Source organism: Eucalyptus grandis, chromosome 6 (assembly GCF_016545825.1).
Source record: "Eucalyptus grandis isolate ANBG69807.140 chromosome 6, ASM1654582v1, whole genome shotgun sequence".
NCBI classification, from domain to species: Eukaryota; Viridiplantae; Streptophyta; class Magnoliopsida; order Myrtales; family Myrtaceae; genus Eucalyptus; species Eucalyptus grandis.
The window spans coordinates 47,943,976-47,957,548 of NC_052617.1; the positions used below are offsets into that span (position 1 = coordinate 47,943,976).

Genomic DNA, 13,573 nt, shown 5'->3' on the forward strand with positions numbered 1-13,573 from the left:
GATTGCACTTCCTTTTCATGGCGGATTGTCTTGGTGCTATTGTAGCTCATGAATGCTGTGTGGAAATGATAGTATGCCTCCATCAATGATAGGGGTGAGCATCAATCCAGGATTAATCCTGAACTGACCCTGGACCGACTCAACCCTGCCAGTCCTGGTCCAGTTCCCAGAGAGACTGAATCAGTTCTTGGTCCTAGAATTTCTGGATCAGCACTGTGGAAGACGGTTCTTGATCCTAAGAGTTTCGGATCAGTCCAACTCGAACCAACCCTGACTATATATATAAACCTTAAAATAAACGGCGTCAACAACATTAAACAGCTCTTTAGTGAAGAGTTCAAGTAATTTTATATTGTTATTTAATAACTTAGGTTTTTAATATCTTTTACAGCGTCAATAATCATAATTTACGAATGATGAAAATGTTTTTGTGAGGAATGCTCATGGCATCCAAAAAAGCACCTTATGGCAACCTCATATGGAATTCGTTTTCTTCTGTCTTATTTGTCCTCTTAGTCTTCAATTTGCTAAAAAAAAAAAAAACTTCTCCGCTCGCCACTCAACACTCACCTCGCTTGCTTTGGGTCACTCATGTCACTCGCCGCTCGATGGAAGTTTGACTTGTTGCTCCTCACTCGACATTCAATGCTCATTCTATTAGATGTTCACCCCACTTGATCCTCACTGCTTGCCTTTCTTAGCTGACCTTGCTCATCATTGAACTCATTGAGTTGGTACGGTCCTCAGTTGCCCTTTCAAGGAGTACAAAAAATAAAATAAAAAATTATTGGTTAGTCCTAGGTTGACCTTGAAATCGGATCGAATCCATTGGGTTAGTTCGGTCCTCAATCGTTTTTTTAAGGAGTACAAAAAATGAAATAAAAAATTATCAGGGATCCTAGAATCGGAGCGAACTCATTGGATCAATCCAATCTTCAGTCCCAAAAATTAAGAACCAATACTATGCAGGTTGTTCCTAGAGTTAGGGAGTAGACCGGCCCAATCCAGATCGTGCTCACCCCTAATCAATGAAGGTAACAAACTTTGATTTTAACTGTCAATATATCGAAGTCTCAATAAATCGAAGCCATGTTTATTCATGTTTATGATTGCACCTCCTTTTTATGGCAAATGTGTCTTAGTGCTTTTGTGGCTCATGAATGTTGACCTGATAACGCTACTAAAATAACAATGCGCTGTTGTCAATTAAGGCGACAAGCCCGATTTTAACTATCAGAAGGTCAATATCAATTTTAATCCATGAAAGTCACATCTGATCATTTTTATTTTATTTTTGCACTTCCTTTTTAAGGAAAATGCATCTCAATGCCGTTGTGGCTCACGAATGCTAAATTGATGACACTACTAAAAGGACGGCGTACTTTTTTGTCAATGAATGTGGTGGGACCTGATTTTAACTGCCAAAAGATCAATGTCGGTCTTAATATATCGAAGGCATATTTTACAATTGGCGTGATTGCACTTTTTTTTATGACTAAACGTGTTTTGGTGATTTTGTGGCTCATAGATGCTGATTTGATAACACTACTAAAATGACAACGTGCTGCTCCAATGGAGGCGACGGACCTGATTTTTACTTTCAAAATCTCAAAATCAAAATTAATACATCAAAGGAATCTCTTATCATTTTTATGATTGAACTCCCTTTTATGACCGATAAGTGTAGGTGCTTTTGTGACTCATGAATACTAACTTGATCATGATGCTAAAGGGGTGTTTGGCAAATTTTTATTTCTCTTTTTTGGAACATAATTTTTGTTCTTTTGTTTCGGAGAAAAAAAAAACAGAAACACATTTGTTCTGGGAACAAATTTGGAATAGAAATAAGAAGTAGAAAAGACTGTTTCTTGTTTCCAAAACACTTTCGAGAAACACTTTTTTTCTTCTCTTTTTTCTTCTTCTTTTTTCTCTTTCTTTTCTTCTTCTTCTTCTTCTTCCTTTTGCCGGTCATTGGCCTTGGCCATGGCCGACGTCAACGACCGGCGACCTTGCCAGAGCATCGCTAGCCCTCGAAGAGGCCGAGCCACGGCGAGGCCGAGCCTCACTCGTGGCCTATCGAGGCTCGCTTGGCCAGCGGCAATCTCACCGGATGTCGCCAAGCCGGTGGCTGGCCAAAGAGAAAAAGAAAAAGAAAAAAGGAAAAAGGAAAAATATTTAAAAAATTAAAAGAAACAAAAAAATTATACAAGTTTATCAAACGTGTTTCTGTTCTTTTTTCTATTCGAAGAACAGAAATTTTGTGTAGTTACTAAGGGTCTGCATGGTAATATTTATGTTTCTTCTAATTTCTATTATTTTATTCCCCATAACAAAAAAATAACAGAAATCCGTTTGGTGAAACTTTTGTTCCCTAGAGCAGTTTTGGAATAAAAACAAGAAACAAAAAAAAGTAGCTTCTTGTTCCTAGGAACAATTTCTAGAAATAAGCCAATTTTCTTTTTTTATTTTTCTTTTGTTCCGCTCTCTTGTCACAGCCACCTCCAACCGCTTGGAGCCGTTGCCGCCACTGCCGCCGCCACCTGTCCCCACTCGCCACCACCGTTGCACAACCACCGGTCGTCAACCATCACCATCGGCTGCCACACAGCTAATCGGCCGTTGCGGTCAATGGTTGGCGGCCAATTAGTTGTGCGGCGGTGTTTGGCGGTGATGATCGATGGGCGACGGTTGTGCGGCGACGGTGGCAAGCGGTGAAGGGCGGTGACGGCCGGTGGTCAATGATTAGCAATTCGTGAGTAAGAATAAAAAATGAATAAATACAAAAAAAAAAAAAAAAGCTTTTCATACTAAACGCATTTCTATTTTTTTTTTTTTATATATATTTCAAGAGTATAAATTTTGTATAGTTACCAAATACTTTATTTTACTTAGAAATTGTTCTTCGGAGTACAAATAGAAAATAACTATTTCTGAAAATAAATTGTTCCCTAGTCAAGAAGCGTTACCATCCGCACCCTAAACGTATTTTTTATTTAAAAATTGTTTCCCCTAACAGAAATAGAAAACAGAAATAGTTTTTTTATTTCGTTATCGGGAACAATTTTTTAACAGAAACGTTACCAAACGCGCCTTAAAATGATAATGTGATATTGCCAATAAAGGTGACGGACCTGATTTTAGTTGCCAAAAGTTCAATATCAATCTTAATGCATCGAAGGTACTTGATCATTTTTATGATTGGCAATCATGAGATTTTTGGACCAAATCGCATACTAAATTGACCATGCACTTCCTTCTCGAAGCAAAAGTATCTAGCATTAGGCGAGTTACAATTGCCCAATATATGTTTGGTATTGTACCGTATCGCCATTAATGAATGTGATAGTTTGTTGAAGATTATATATGTATCTCCTTAACTAATCATCGATCTACTGTGGCATTGCCGTTAACTCGTAAATATCTGAATTTATCATACCGGCATTTTCCTCCAATATAAACGATATGTGAATGAAGTGTCTAAGATACGTTATGTCTTTTCCCGATATTAAATGTTTTGCAAATTACAAATTGGTGAATTCCTCATCAAGGTTGAAACCAAAGTTAGTAGGATGAGGTTGGCCTTTTGCCTTGTTGATAAAACAAGGAGCTTAACTTACTCATAAGAGAAATTATTAGGATGAAATAGGACGGACCGAGAAGAATGTGCATGGGCAGGGTATACATTCTAAACATAGAAAAAAAAAATGAAATATCAAGGAGCTCGAAATACTGAGAAAATTAAGAAAATACCAAATGCACAAAAGACAAATTAGGGTTTTCAAGACTCGTGGTTTGACTTGGGGGCCAAGACAGACGGATTTGAGAATTTTTACTTTAGCTCCATTAACAAAAGCATTTTTTTATTTTTTTATTTCTGGGGGCCAAGAAAAGGACGTGCAGTTTCGGAGTTGGAGTCCCCTGGTCCACACACGTGGCATTCCACGTCCACCGAGTGAAAGGCGGCGGCGTCATATTGTACGTTGGGGCCGGGCTGGGTGGGGCCCCATACGATCCCATGGCTCATATAACAAGACATATTCTTCCTCCGCGAATATCACCGTACGATGTAAAGCGGAGGGGTCTTCCTGTCGCTCTCTGCGTTGTCCGCCAAAGGAAAGGGAAATAGAAAATAAAGAGAAAAAATGAAAAGAAGAAGAAGAATAATCACAGCACTTCATTTGTGACCGCCATATAAATTCTCTTCAATCTAAAAGGGCAGGCCCTTTCTAGTCTCGCCAGCAACATTTGCAGCCTCCTTCAATATCATCTCCCCAGCCAGAGTCAGCGTCCTCATCTCTCCAAAAACCGATCCTCTGCTGGCCATTTCCATTTGCAGTAAGAAATTTCAATCCTTTTCTAGCCAAATTTGATTAAATTTCTCGTTTTGGAGCTTCACCGACTGGATATATACACCTCCCCACAAGCAAGAGAGACCATTGCGTCGCTTCGGAGCCGACACTCACCGAGGGAGACGCTCAAATGGTGCGTTGTTTCGCTTCGCTCTCTGTCTCTCTCTCTCTCTCTTCCATCGCCGTTTATAACCAATGCTTCTTATGAGGATTTTGATTGGGTCCGACCTGTTTCGCTCTGTTTTTTGTCTGTGATTCGTGTCGTCGTAGGTGAATTCAATTGGCCAAATGGGGAACGGCGAAATGGGTCCGCCGTGGCTGTTATTAATGCTGAACGCGCACTTCTTCGGATCGTGCTCTGTTCATGGAGACTCTCACAGGAGCGAATGCAATATGTTCTGCTTGGACTGCATTGGGGATACCTTCTGCTCTTACTGTCTGGACGATCACAAAGACCACCATGTGATTCAGGTGTACCATTTTATGCATTAGTCATAAGCCTCTCAGTCATTAAAAAAGAACCCCCCTTTTTTTTCTCCGGTGAAGCAACAATCGAGGAGTTCAGATAAAAAAGTTGTCAAAGTTTTGATTTTTATGGTTGATTGATGGTGTTCTGTTTGTTCTCCCGGGGGCCTTGCAGATAAGGAGGTCTTCCTACCACAATGTGGTGAGAGTGAGCGAGATTCAGAAATACATCGACATCTCGAAAATTCAGACATACATCATCAACAGTGCGAGGGTCGTGTTCCTCAACGAGAGGCCGCAGTTGAGGCTTGGGAAGGGAGTGACCAACACCTGTGAGATCTGTTGCAGAAGCCTCCAGGACTCCTTCAGGTTCTGCTCCATGGGCTGCAAGGTGATCGATGAACTCTGTTTTTTTTCCCCTCTTCTTCGACCTCGTCGGAATAATTCAGGCTCCGATGACTGCCTTTTTTACTTGTCCTCTGGTTCTGTTGTTTGTATGTGGAGGTGGAGGGCGTGAAGTCTAGTGCCACTTAGATTTCGTGTCTCTTTTTGATGCAGATATTTTTATTCAATTCCTGTCTTCTTTGACTTTTCTGGGGCCTTGCTCACCTTAGGTTATTTTATGCCTAACCAATGAAAAGAATCTGATTTCCCATTTCTCAATCGAATTTGACTTTCCTAACCTAATCCGCATTTGATTGGCGCAGAGCTTGCATTTGCATTCACTACCGATGTAGAATTTTTCGGAAAATATTAAATAAAAGTTTTAAATGAGATCACTTTTTCAAAAGATAATCCAAGATGGATCTTATCTTAAATAAGATCATGAATTCATCGGTCAACTAATCTCTACAATTCGTGCACGGAAAGTTGCCCCTGAGATGCTTGTGAGATGCACAGGGATCTCGTGGACTTATTAGGGTCTAAAATTGTCACTTCAAAATCTCAAAATGATGCAAAGAATAATAAAATATTCTGTCTACACCTTTGCCTTACAAACTCCGACATCCTTGACTTCATTCACTCCTTTTTGTTGGACTCTGCTGAGCAATTTCATTTAATTCATTTGCTTTTTACTATTTAGTTTAGTGTTTGTGTTGTTTTGTTTTGGTCAAACGATGGGTTAACCAAATTTTCATTGCCGTTGCTTATTTATTTATTCCAGCTCAATGCGATCAGGAAAGGTGACCCAACGCTCACGTTTGCCCGGAAGACGAGCCAAGGCGGGGACGAGCTTGTCGATGGTTCCCCAACGGATGACTCGTCCACACCCAACAAGCTTCAGACGAAGCCGTTTTTCAACCGCCTGCACCCCATCTCATTGCCGCCGGCCGATCATCACAATACGAAAGTGGACGGCGAGGAGAGGTCTCGGTCCTCTAGCTCCGGCGATGCCACCAGCCCCAACTTTGCTCCATCTCCTCGCCTTGTGTACGATCACCGGAACTCCAGGAAAAGGAAGGGTGTACCTCGTCGTGCCCCATTCTTCTAGAAGTTAAGAAATGCACCCAAAAATAAATTGGATTAGCTAGATGGAAGGAGGATAGGAATGTCATTATATCTATATAGGAGACAAAAGTGGAGTACAATGATAATGGGTTTACTCTTTTTTTTTTTCATTTTCTTTTGCTTGGATTTTTCTGAGAAATGTTGCTTTTTATTTTGCTTTATTGGATATGAAGTTTGGGATTTTAATTATTCGAAGTTGGTGTAGTGTAAGATATTCTGTGGTGGGTCCTGCACAGTTCATGGAGGTTCTCTTTGTTTAAAAGAACGGCAATAATGGGGTTGCATATGGACTTGACGTATGCAGAAGCATATTTTATGCACATTCATATATGATGATGTTGCGAAGGTTTTGTATGAATTTATAAGAAGGATGATTAGCGATTGAGGTGGGAGAATCTGTAACGAATGTGACTGGAGGATTTATAGCATGCATGGCATGAGATTAATTTGAAACTTCCATGCACCGAATGTGAGCGGCGTTTGTTAACTAATTTGGTATGTGTATGGTTGGTTTTGAACAGTTTTATTCCCGATATGATACATTTATCTCACGAAACATAATCTATATAATTGAGTTATATCTTTATGTGATTGTTAATCATAGTTCGATAGATTGGAATTGCGGTAATAGCAATATGATAAAGACATCGGCTTTATCAGGGGCAGATAACTCATTTTAATATGAAAGTGGATACAATTTATCGTATGGATTAGACATTATGCAATCATGGAATGAGGGCAACACGCAAGAGAAAGGAGGCAAAGTTCCATGAACGTGGCGGTCGACGGCTTGTTGGATGACGATGTCCGCACCAATCTGTACCGCATGTTAAAGCCCAAGCCGAACCAAGTGGACGGTGTTAACCGAGAGCTCTTTGAGGTGGGCCCAAAATTCTAGAAAGGGCGCACTGTACATAAAAATCGACAGAAGTCTGTCGACATGAAGTTGGAGACCTAAGGGACACGTAATTCCCATTAAGACAAGGACAACCCTATCCCGATTGTGCCCCGGGGGTCTTCCCCAGTCATATACCTTGCATAAATAGACACCCAATGTAGGGAAAGCATCTTATGCGTCGGATTAATCGTCATGTATTCACGATATTGACTAATCATGTGATGAGAATCTAACTAACTAAAATATTATGAAAGTATCAATTATCTAAAAAATCGATTCTCCATGTAATCGTAAGTCATTGCTTCAATCACATTATAATATCCACATGAGTTTGCAGATGTGAAGAGAATAATCTAGAGATTTGGATAGCGTTCTAGTTAAAGCATCAAATGAGATGTCGTGGCATTCTTATCACTTCCTATGTTTGCACTGTTGCTTTGATATAGCAAGACATCCCTTACTAATAATTGCATCAATGACGGATTCCTTTTACTTTTCTCTTTTTGTGGGCAGAAGATCTCGATTTCACTGTTTTCTATGTCTTCAAAAGGAAGAATATCTCGGAACACAATTTATTCCCCCTTGCTTCTTCCAGCACCTCCCCCATCAATTTTTTTTTGTCTTGAGGTCGCTTTGAATGATGGATGATCAACTAATGGTCATCTAATCACCAACCCCCCCCGCCAAGAATCAAGTAGGAATCGAGAGATTCTTCCTTGTTGGGCCAACATTCCGGCCCATATTGACATTCTATGTCCATCTATAATCTTGCTAAATCAGAGGAGCAAGGAGTTGGATTCTAGACCCTATAAAATGAATCCAAGGCTGCGGGTGTTTGGGCTCCAATTTTAAGGCCTACAAAGTGGCTCGTGCTAATACCATGAACTGGGCCGAATGGATCCATCCTATCCGAACTTCCTAGACGTGTCGCACTCATCACAAATTGATTGTTAACTAATTTTTGTCCTAATCAGCTTCAAATAGGTGCAATCTTATCTACGATCTTGTTTGTTACATTCTAATACTAATTTTTTTAGGATCAAACAAGGGATAAGCATGATCTCCAATAACATTTCGTCTTGACGAGGGAAGTCTATTGTATATACATGTAAAATCATCAAAATAAGGCTCACAATCCCAGGCATGAGATGTTCATTCAATATCCGGACTTGATCGTATGCCGTGAGAATTCGATAGGGTGTGGAAAATCCAATAAACTGAGCATGCCGCCGCACGTGTCCAAATGCAAAATTTCAAGTCTACTGTAGTCCTTAACAATTCGAGATGTGCCTACTTGGACATTCAAGCACCCCGATGCTGCCGCCAACAGTTAAGTCTTACTTCATTCCGAGACCGGGTCAATGCCGAGTTCCGATGTCTTGCGTACGTACATGTCGTTAAACGAGTCAATGTCTTCATTAGCGCGAGCAATGACGTCCGGAGGGTCGAGTCGAGCCGAGCTGGAAGCTTCCTTCCTACTTTTGGTATTTCGAGTAAGGTAAACGTCTGACCGATGCAGACGGTCATCCCATCGTCTCTGTAATCAAAGCGTACTTGTCAAACTGAGCAAGCCTACACGTGATGGCTGAACATTTCCAAACTCCTTCTCAATTACTGGACTGAGAATCAAAATCGCACGGGATTCAGATTCCCTCAACTTTTGCCCACAAAAACCTCGGTACTTATGGTAACATTTTTATTTTTATGAATAATTTCTATTTAGAATTTTTTTTCTTCTGGACAAGTTTTTGAATAAAAGAACATATTTAGTAATTATAAAAAATTTATACTATTGAAATATAAATGCATTTAGCATGATATTAAACTATTTTTATGACTAAAAATTTCTTTTAATTTTTAAATAATTTAATTTATTTTTCTCGTTTCTTTTTTCCTTTTCTTTTTCTTCTTCCTCTAGTCGATTCTTTGGCCTTGACCATGGTTAGCAACTAGCCAAACAATAGTCAGTGACCTCGTTGGCCCCAGGGGGGCCTCGTGGTGGCTAGGTGAAGCTTAGCCTTGCCAGCCATAGTGAGGTTGTCGGTTCTCATTTGACTAGTTGCTAAGGCTGGCGATCAACTAGAGGAACAATAAGAAGAAAACGAAAAGAACAAATAAAAAAGAAAATTGCTTGATTATTGAGTTGTTCACATAAACAAAGAAGTAGTTTTTTTTTTTTTTTTTTTTTACTTTTTGATCACATTTCTAATAGGTAGTTTTGCACCTTTCTCACCCCAAAAACTAGTTCGAGGCTTTCCTTCACACTTATAAAATGATTACTTGTGTCTTCCATAGAGAATGTGGGATAAACCTCAACAATCTTCCTTTTATACATTGGGCCCGCAACAACCTTCTCCAAATCCAAACTTATTAATAAGTCGAGTTTTGTGATCTTAGATCTCTTTTACCCAAAAATTTAATTCAAATGAGTGAGATTTTCCTTCACATTTATAAATTGACCACATGTCAATTTTGCGATCGATGTGGGATAAATCCCGACGGATCCAAATCTATTTCAAAAATAAAAATATACATAAATAGATTTATATTCTTTTTAATTTTTAAAATGAAAAAAAATAAAGGAACAAAAGCGTTATCAAATATGCTCCTAATCTCAATCATTAAAAACGAGGAACAGTTCCGATTCCGAACAACGCTTCGCTTTTCAACGTTCTAGGAGCATGTCGAGCCCCAAAAAGAGACCGACGAAGAGAGAGAGAGAATCGGAGAAGCAGTTATTTTATTCGGAAGATACCACACGGCGAGAAGGCGTAGTCCGACACTGCGGCTCAGTGCGACAGTATGGATCTGTTCCGACAGCATTAAATGAAGGGAATGTTGACCGCGGCTCGTGCTTCCGCTAGAAACATTCCGTGCGTTGACCCCAGTACCCCAGTCGCGATTCTCCTCATTGGACTAGAAGTTTCGCGGGAGCTAGCCAATGCAATTTGTACGTTCCTAGCAATTGTTTATCTAGATCTACATTCATGGAATTCAGTCAGTGTCTAATACCTTTTTCTTTTTTCCTTAAAAAATTACCAAATAAATCATAATTATTTTATATCTATGCTAATTTAATTATAAATTATTTAATTATGTCATTGTGTTATAAGTTTTTGCAGATTTGTAAATGTAATCTATGTAGTCAATTTTAGTCGAAAATCACCCACATGGATGCTCACCATAACATATGGTATCATTTTTACAATTTTTAAATATAGTTTTTTATTTTTTCATTTCTTGTTTTTATAATAGTGAGTTAGCAAGGGCGTGAGGCCTTGTACGAGAGCGACCATGGGTGAGGGCCTTCGCGTCTTGGGCAAGATCTGGACTAGGGCTGGCCCTTGTCCATACCTTGCTATGGTTGCAGAAAAAAAAAAAAAAGGAAAGAAAAGACCATGAAAAAATTGGAAAAAATTGAAAAAAATTGGGAAAATTGCCCACATTGACGACGACTATATTGGTGCCAACCATGTTACATAGGACGCTTAATGTTAATGAAAGTAATTTCCGGTTAAAATTGACCAGATTGACTATATTGAAAAATCATTGAAATGATTATAATTCAATTAACACAATTTTTGACCTAAAAATAATATAATTTATAATTTATAATTGAATTGACATAAATGCAATAAATTTATGACATTAGTAATTTTTTTCTCTTTTTATATTTCGACAAATTCAATATAGATCTCTATGGCCATCTACAAATAATCCTTGTCTTGACAAGGCACCGCCGAGTGCTCACGTTTACTCCTGACGGAACGCTTTTCCAAGGAGGAAAATGGGACGAGGTTATTTCAACACTGATAATGAGGATCCTTTACGTGATCTTCCACATCTATTTATTTATTTAACAAAAAGTTCTGAACATCCAAAGTGGAAGAATGACAGGGAGACGACTACAAAACCGCCTGCTGGATATGATAAAGTATCTGATTCTCCACCACCCATAGCTCTGCTTTTGGATTCTTATGCTCCTCCACATTTGAAAATCCATGCATTTGGGGATACGGTCTCTAGAAGGCAGAGAAAAAGAAGCCTTTTCTTAAGGAGAAAGAAAACACCCCCCAAAAAAAAAAATAAAAATAATTTAAAGACTATTTACATCCTTTAAAGAAACGTGTGTATGAATGGTTAATTGATTGTACCTCTATGGATTCAATGGCAATGGAAAAGTTATACTATTCATGTTTTCTATTTCGAGAATAAAATCTAAATTGATTATAAAAATTGTGCTTTTGCATTTCGAATTTTGATACATCGATAGTCATGCTTCACTCTTTCGGGCATCTACACTACCTAGTGCAACACACCAGACCGGGACAAGGAATGCAACCCTTATACTCGCCTTGTCCTATTACCATTCCTAATTTGAAGTGTGATCATGTATACTCATATGGTAAGCTTAACTCGTTCATGGATATCAAAGGAACAACTCAACTAGTTCACGGAAGTTAAGAGATAGCTTTGATTTCATATATTTCATGAAAAATGAATAATACGAAAACGTTAATGAAAAAAATGATTGCTTAATATAATTAAGCAATAAAAAATATTTTCATCATCAACAACGAATTAAATCTAAATATTTTCGTAGATAATGAAAATAACTTTTCTTTTATTCAATTTTTGTAATAAATACGTACCATCTTTTTTTTATTAAAAAAATTACTTTATGCGGAACAAATAGGGCTTTTATTTTGACATTTTTCCTCCTCAAATTATTAATTTCCTGATTTAAATAATTACCCCCTGAAAAAGCAAGATCCGTACGAGGCGATAAATCCACACGATGGATATTATCCATTGGATATGAGATATCTTACTTTTTTTAATTCTTTTTTTTCGTAACATCGTACACGGCCAAATCACACTGATTCCCCTATTTCTTGGGCCTCACTCAATTCCCCGCGAAGTCGTCGTCGCGATCGCGTCACTCGGTAATCAAAACTGCAACCGCGTAATCAAAGACGTCACGGCCCGCGCGACCCCGAGTCATCATCCCCACCTTCCGTCCGTTGACCCGCCGTTAACGGCGGACTGGCGACTGCGTCCTCGCCGTCAGTTCGCCGAGCGAGTCCGTGACGACTTCGCTCACGCCATCTCTCCTCTATATATATCCCCTCTCTCCCTCCGTTCATGTCACTACCGCGTAGAACTCGCGTCCCCTCTCTGAAATCTCTCTCTCTCTCTCTCTTCTCTGCTCGAACCATCGCAGCGCAAGAACGCGGCCACCACCATCATCCTCGCCGTCGCCGATTCCTGTCATATCCGGAAATGGGCGGGTGCTTCTCGCAGGACCTGGAGGGCGACTCGGCGCGGTCGGCGCGGGCGGCCCGGGTGATCTCCATCAGCGGCGAATTGCATGAGTACCGCCTCCCCATCAGAGTCTCCCAGGTCCTCGAATCCGAGAGCTCTTCGTCTTCGTCTTCTTCTTCGGGCTTCGTGTGCAGCTCCGACTCGCTGTATTACGAGGAGCACATCCCGGTGCTGGCCAACGAGGAGGAGCTCGTGCAGAACCAGATCTACTTCGTGCTCCCCAAGTCGAAGCTCCGGCACCGCCTGACGGCCTCCGACATGGCCGCCCTCGCCGTGAAGGCGACCGTCGCGATGCAGAAGGAGGCGTCGAAGAAAGGCGGGCGCCCGCACCGCAGGAAGACGCAGATCGCGCCCTTCCTGGTCGTTAGCCAGAGAGCTGCCGCCTCGGACTACAGCGAGATCAACGAGCTCGAGGTCAAGAGGAACTTCAACAGGATCGACAAGGCAGGTCCGGCGCTGCTGTCCAGGTCGGGATCGGTCGGGAAAATGAAGAGGCAATCTTCGCGGAGGTTCAAGAAGGCGGTTCGCTCGTTTAGAATTAGGCTGAGCACGATCGAAGAAGGCGCTGGGGTATAGACTTATAACGATCCTGGCATGATCCGTCCGTTCTTTCTTTCGTTCATTACGAAGTGATGATGATGATGATGATTCATTTCGGATTTGTAGGTCGGCTCCTCTTTTCTCCTTGTATGTAATCACCAACGTTGTCGTCTCCTGTAAAAAATGTAAAGCAGAGAGATTGTTCACATTGAACCCATTTAATTACAATGTGAAGCAAGTTTTTGAATCACTCTTATCTATTTCCCAATTTCATTCATTCTCTCATGGAAACGCACCATCGATCGATGGTATCGGATTCGAAGGTATCCCAGTTTCGGCATGGTTTTTTCGGTGGGCGAGGAAGCTTTGCTCGGTTTCTCGCTACCCTAGTGTCCACACACAAGAAAAAGGGCAGAAATGCCGGAGAGTACTCGTGATCGACGGCTTTTGCACGCGTCTTCTGTTTTGTTTTGTTTGGTCCGTGAGC

The 13,573-nt window shown here is 40.4% G+C and overlaps 2 protein-coding genes across 2 annotated transcripts; both read left to right on the plus strand.

Annotated features, from left to right (window-relative positions):
• The first annotated feature begins 4,184 nt into the window (after positions 1-4,184).
• On the plus strand, positions 4,185-6,681 carry LOC104450363. The gene is made up of 4 exons (XM_010064883.3): positions 4,185-4,482; positions 4,620-4,820; positions 4,990-5,205; positions 5,980-6,681. The coding sequence occupies exons 1-4, from the start codon at positions 4,480-4,482 to the stop codon at positions 6,304-6,306; spliced, it is 747 nt and encodes a 248-aa protein (XP_010063185.2). The 5' UTR covers positions 4,185-4,479; the 3' UTR covers positions 6,307-6,681.
• Positions 6,682-12,382: 5,701 nt separating this feature from the next.
• Positions 12,383-13,336, plus strand: LOC104450364. Its single transcript, XM_010064885.3, has one exon. It carries the CDS (start codon positions 12,505-12,507, stop codon positions 13,120-13,122), a length of 618 nt encoding a protein of 205 aa, XP_010063187.2. The 5' UTR covers positions 12,383-12,504; the 3' UTR covers positions 13,123-13,336.
• The last annotated feature ends 237 nt before the right edge of the window (positions 13,337-13,573 follow it).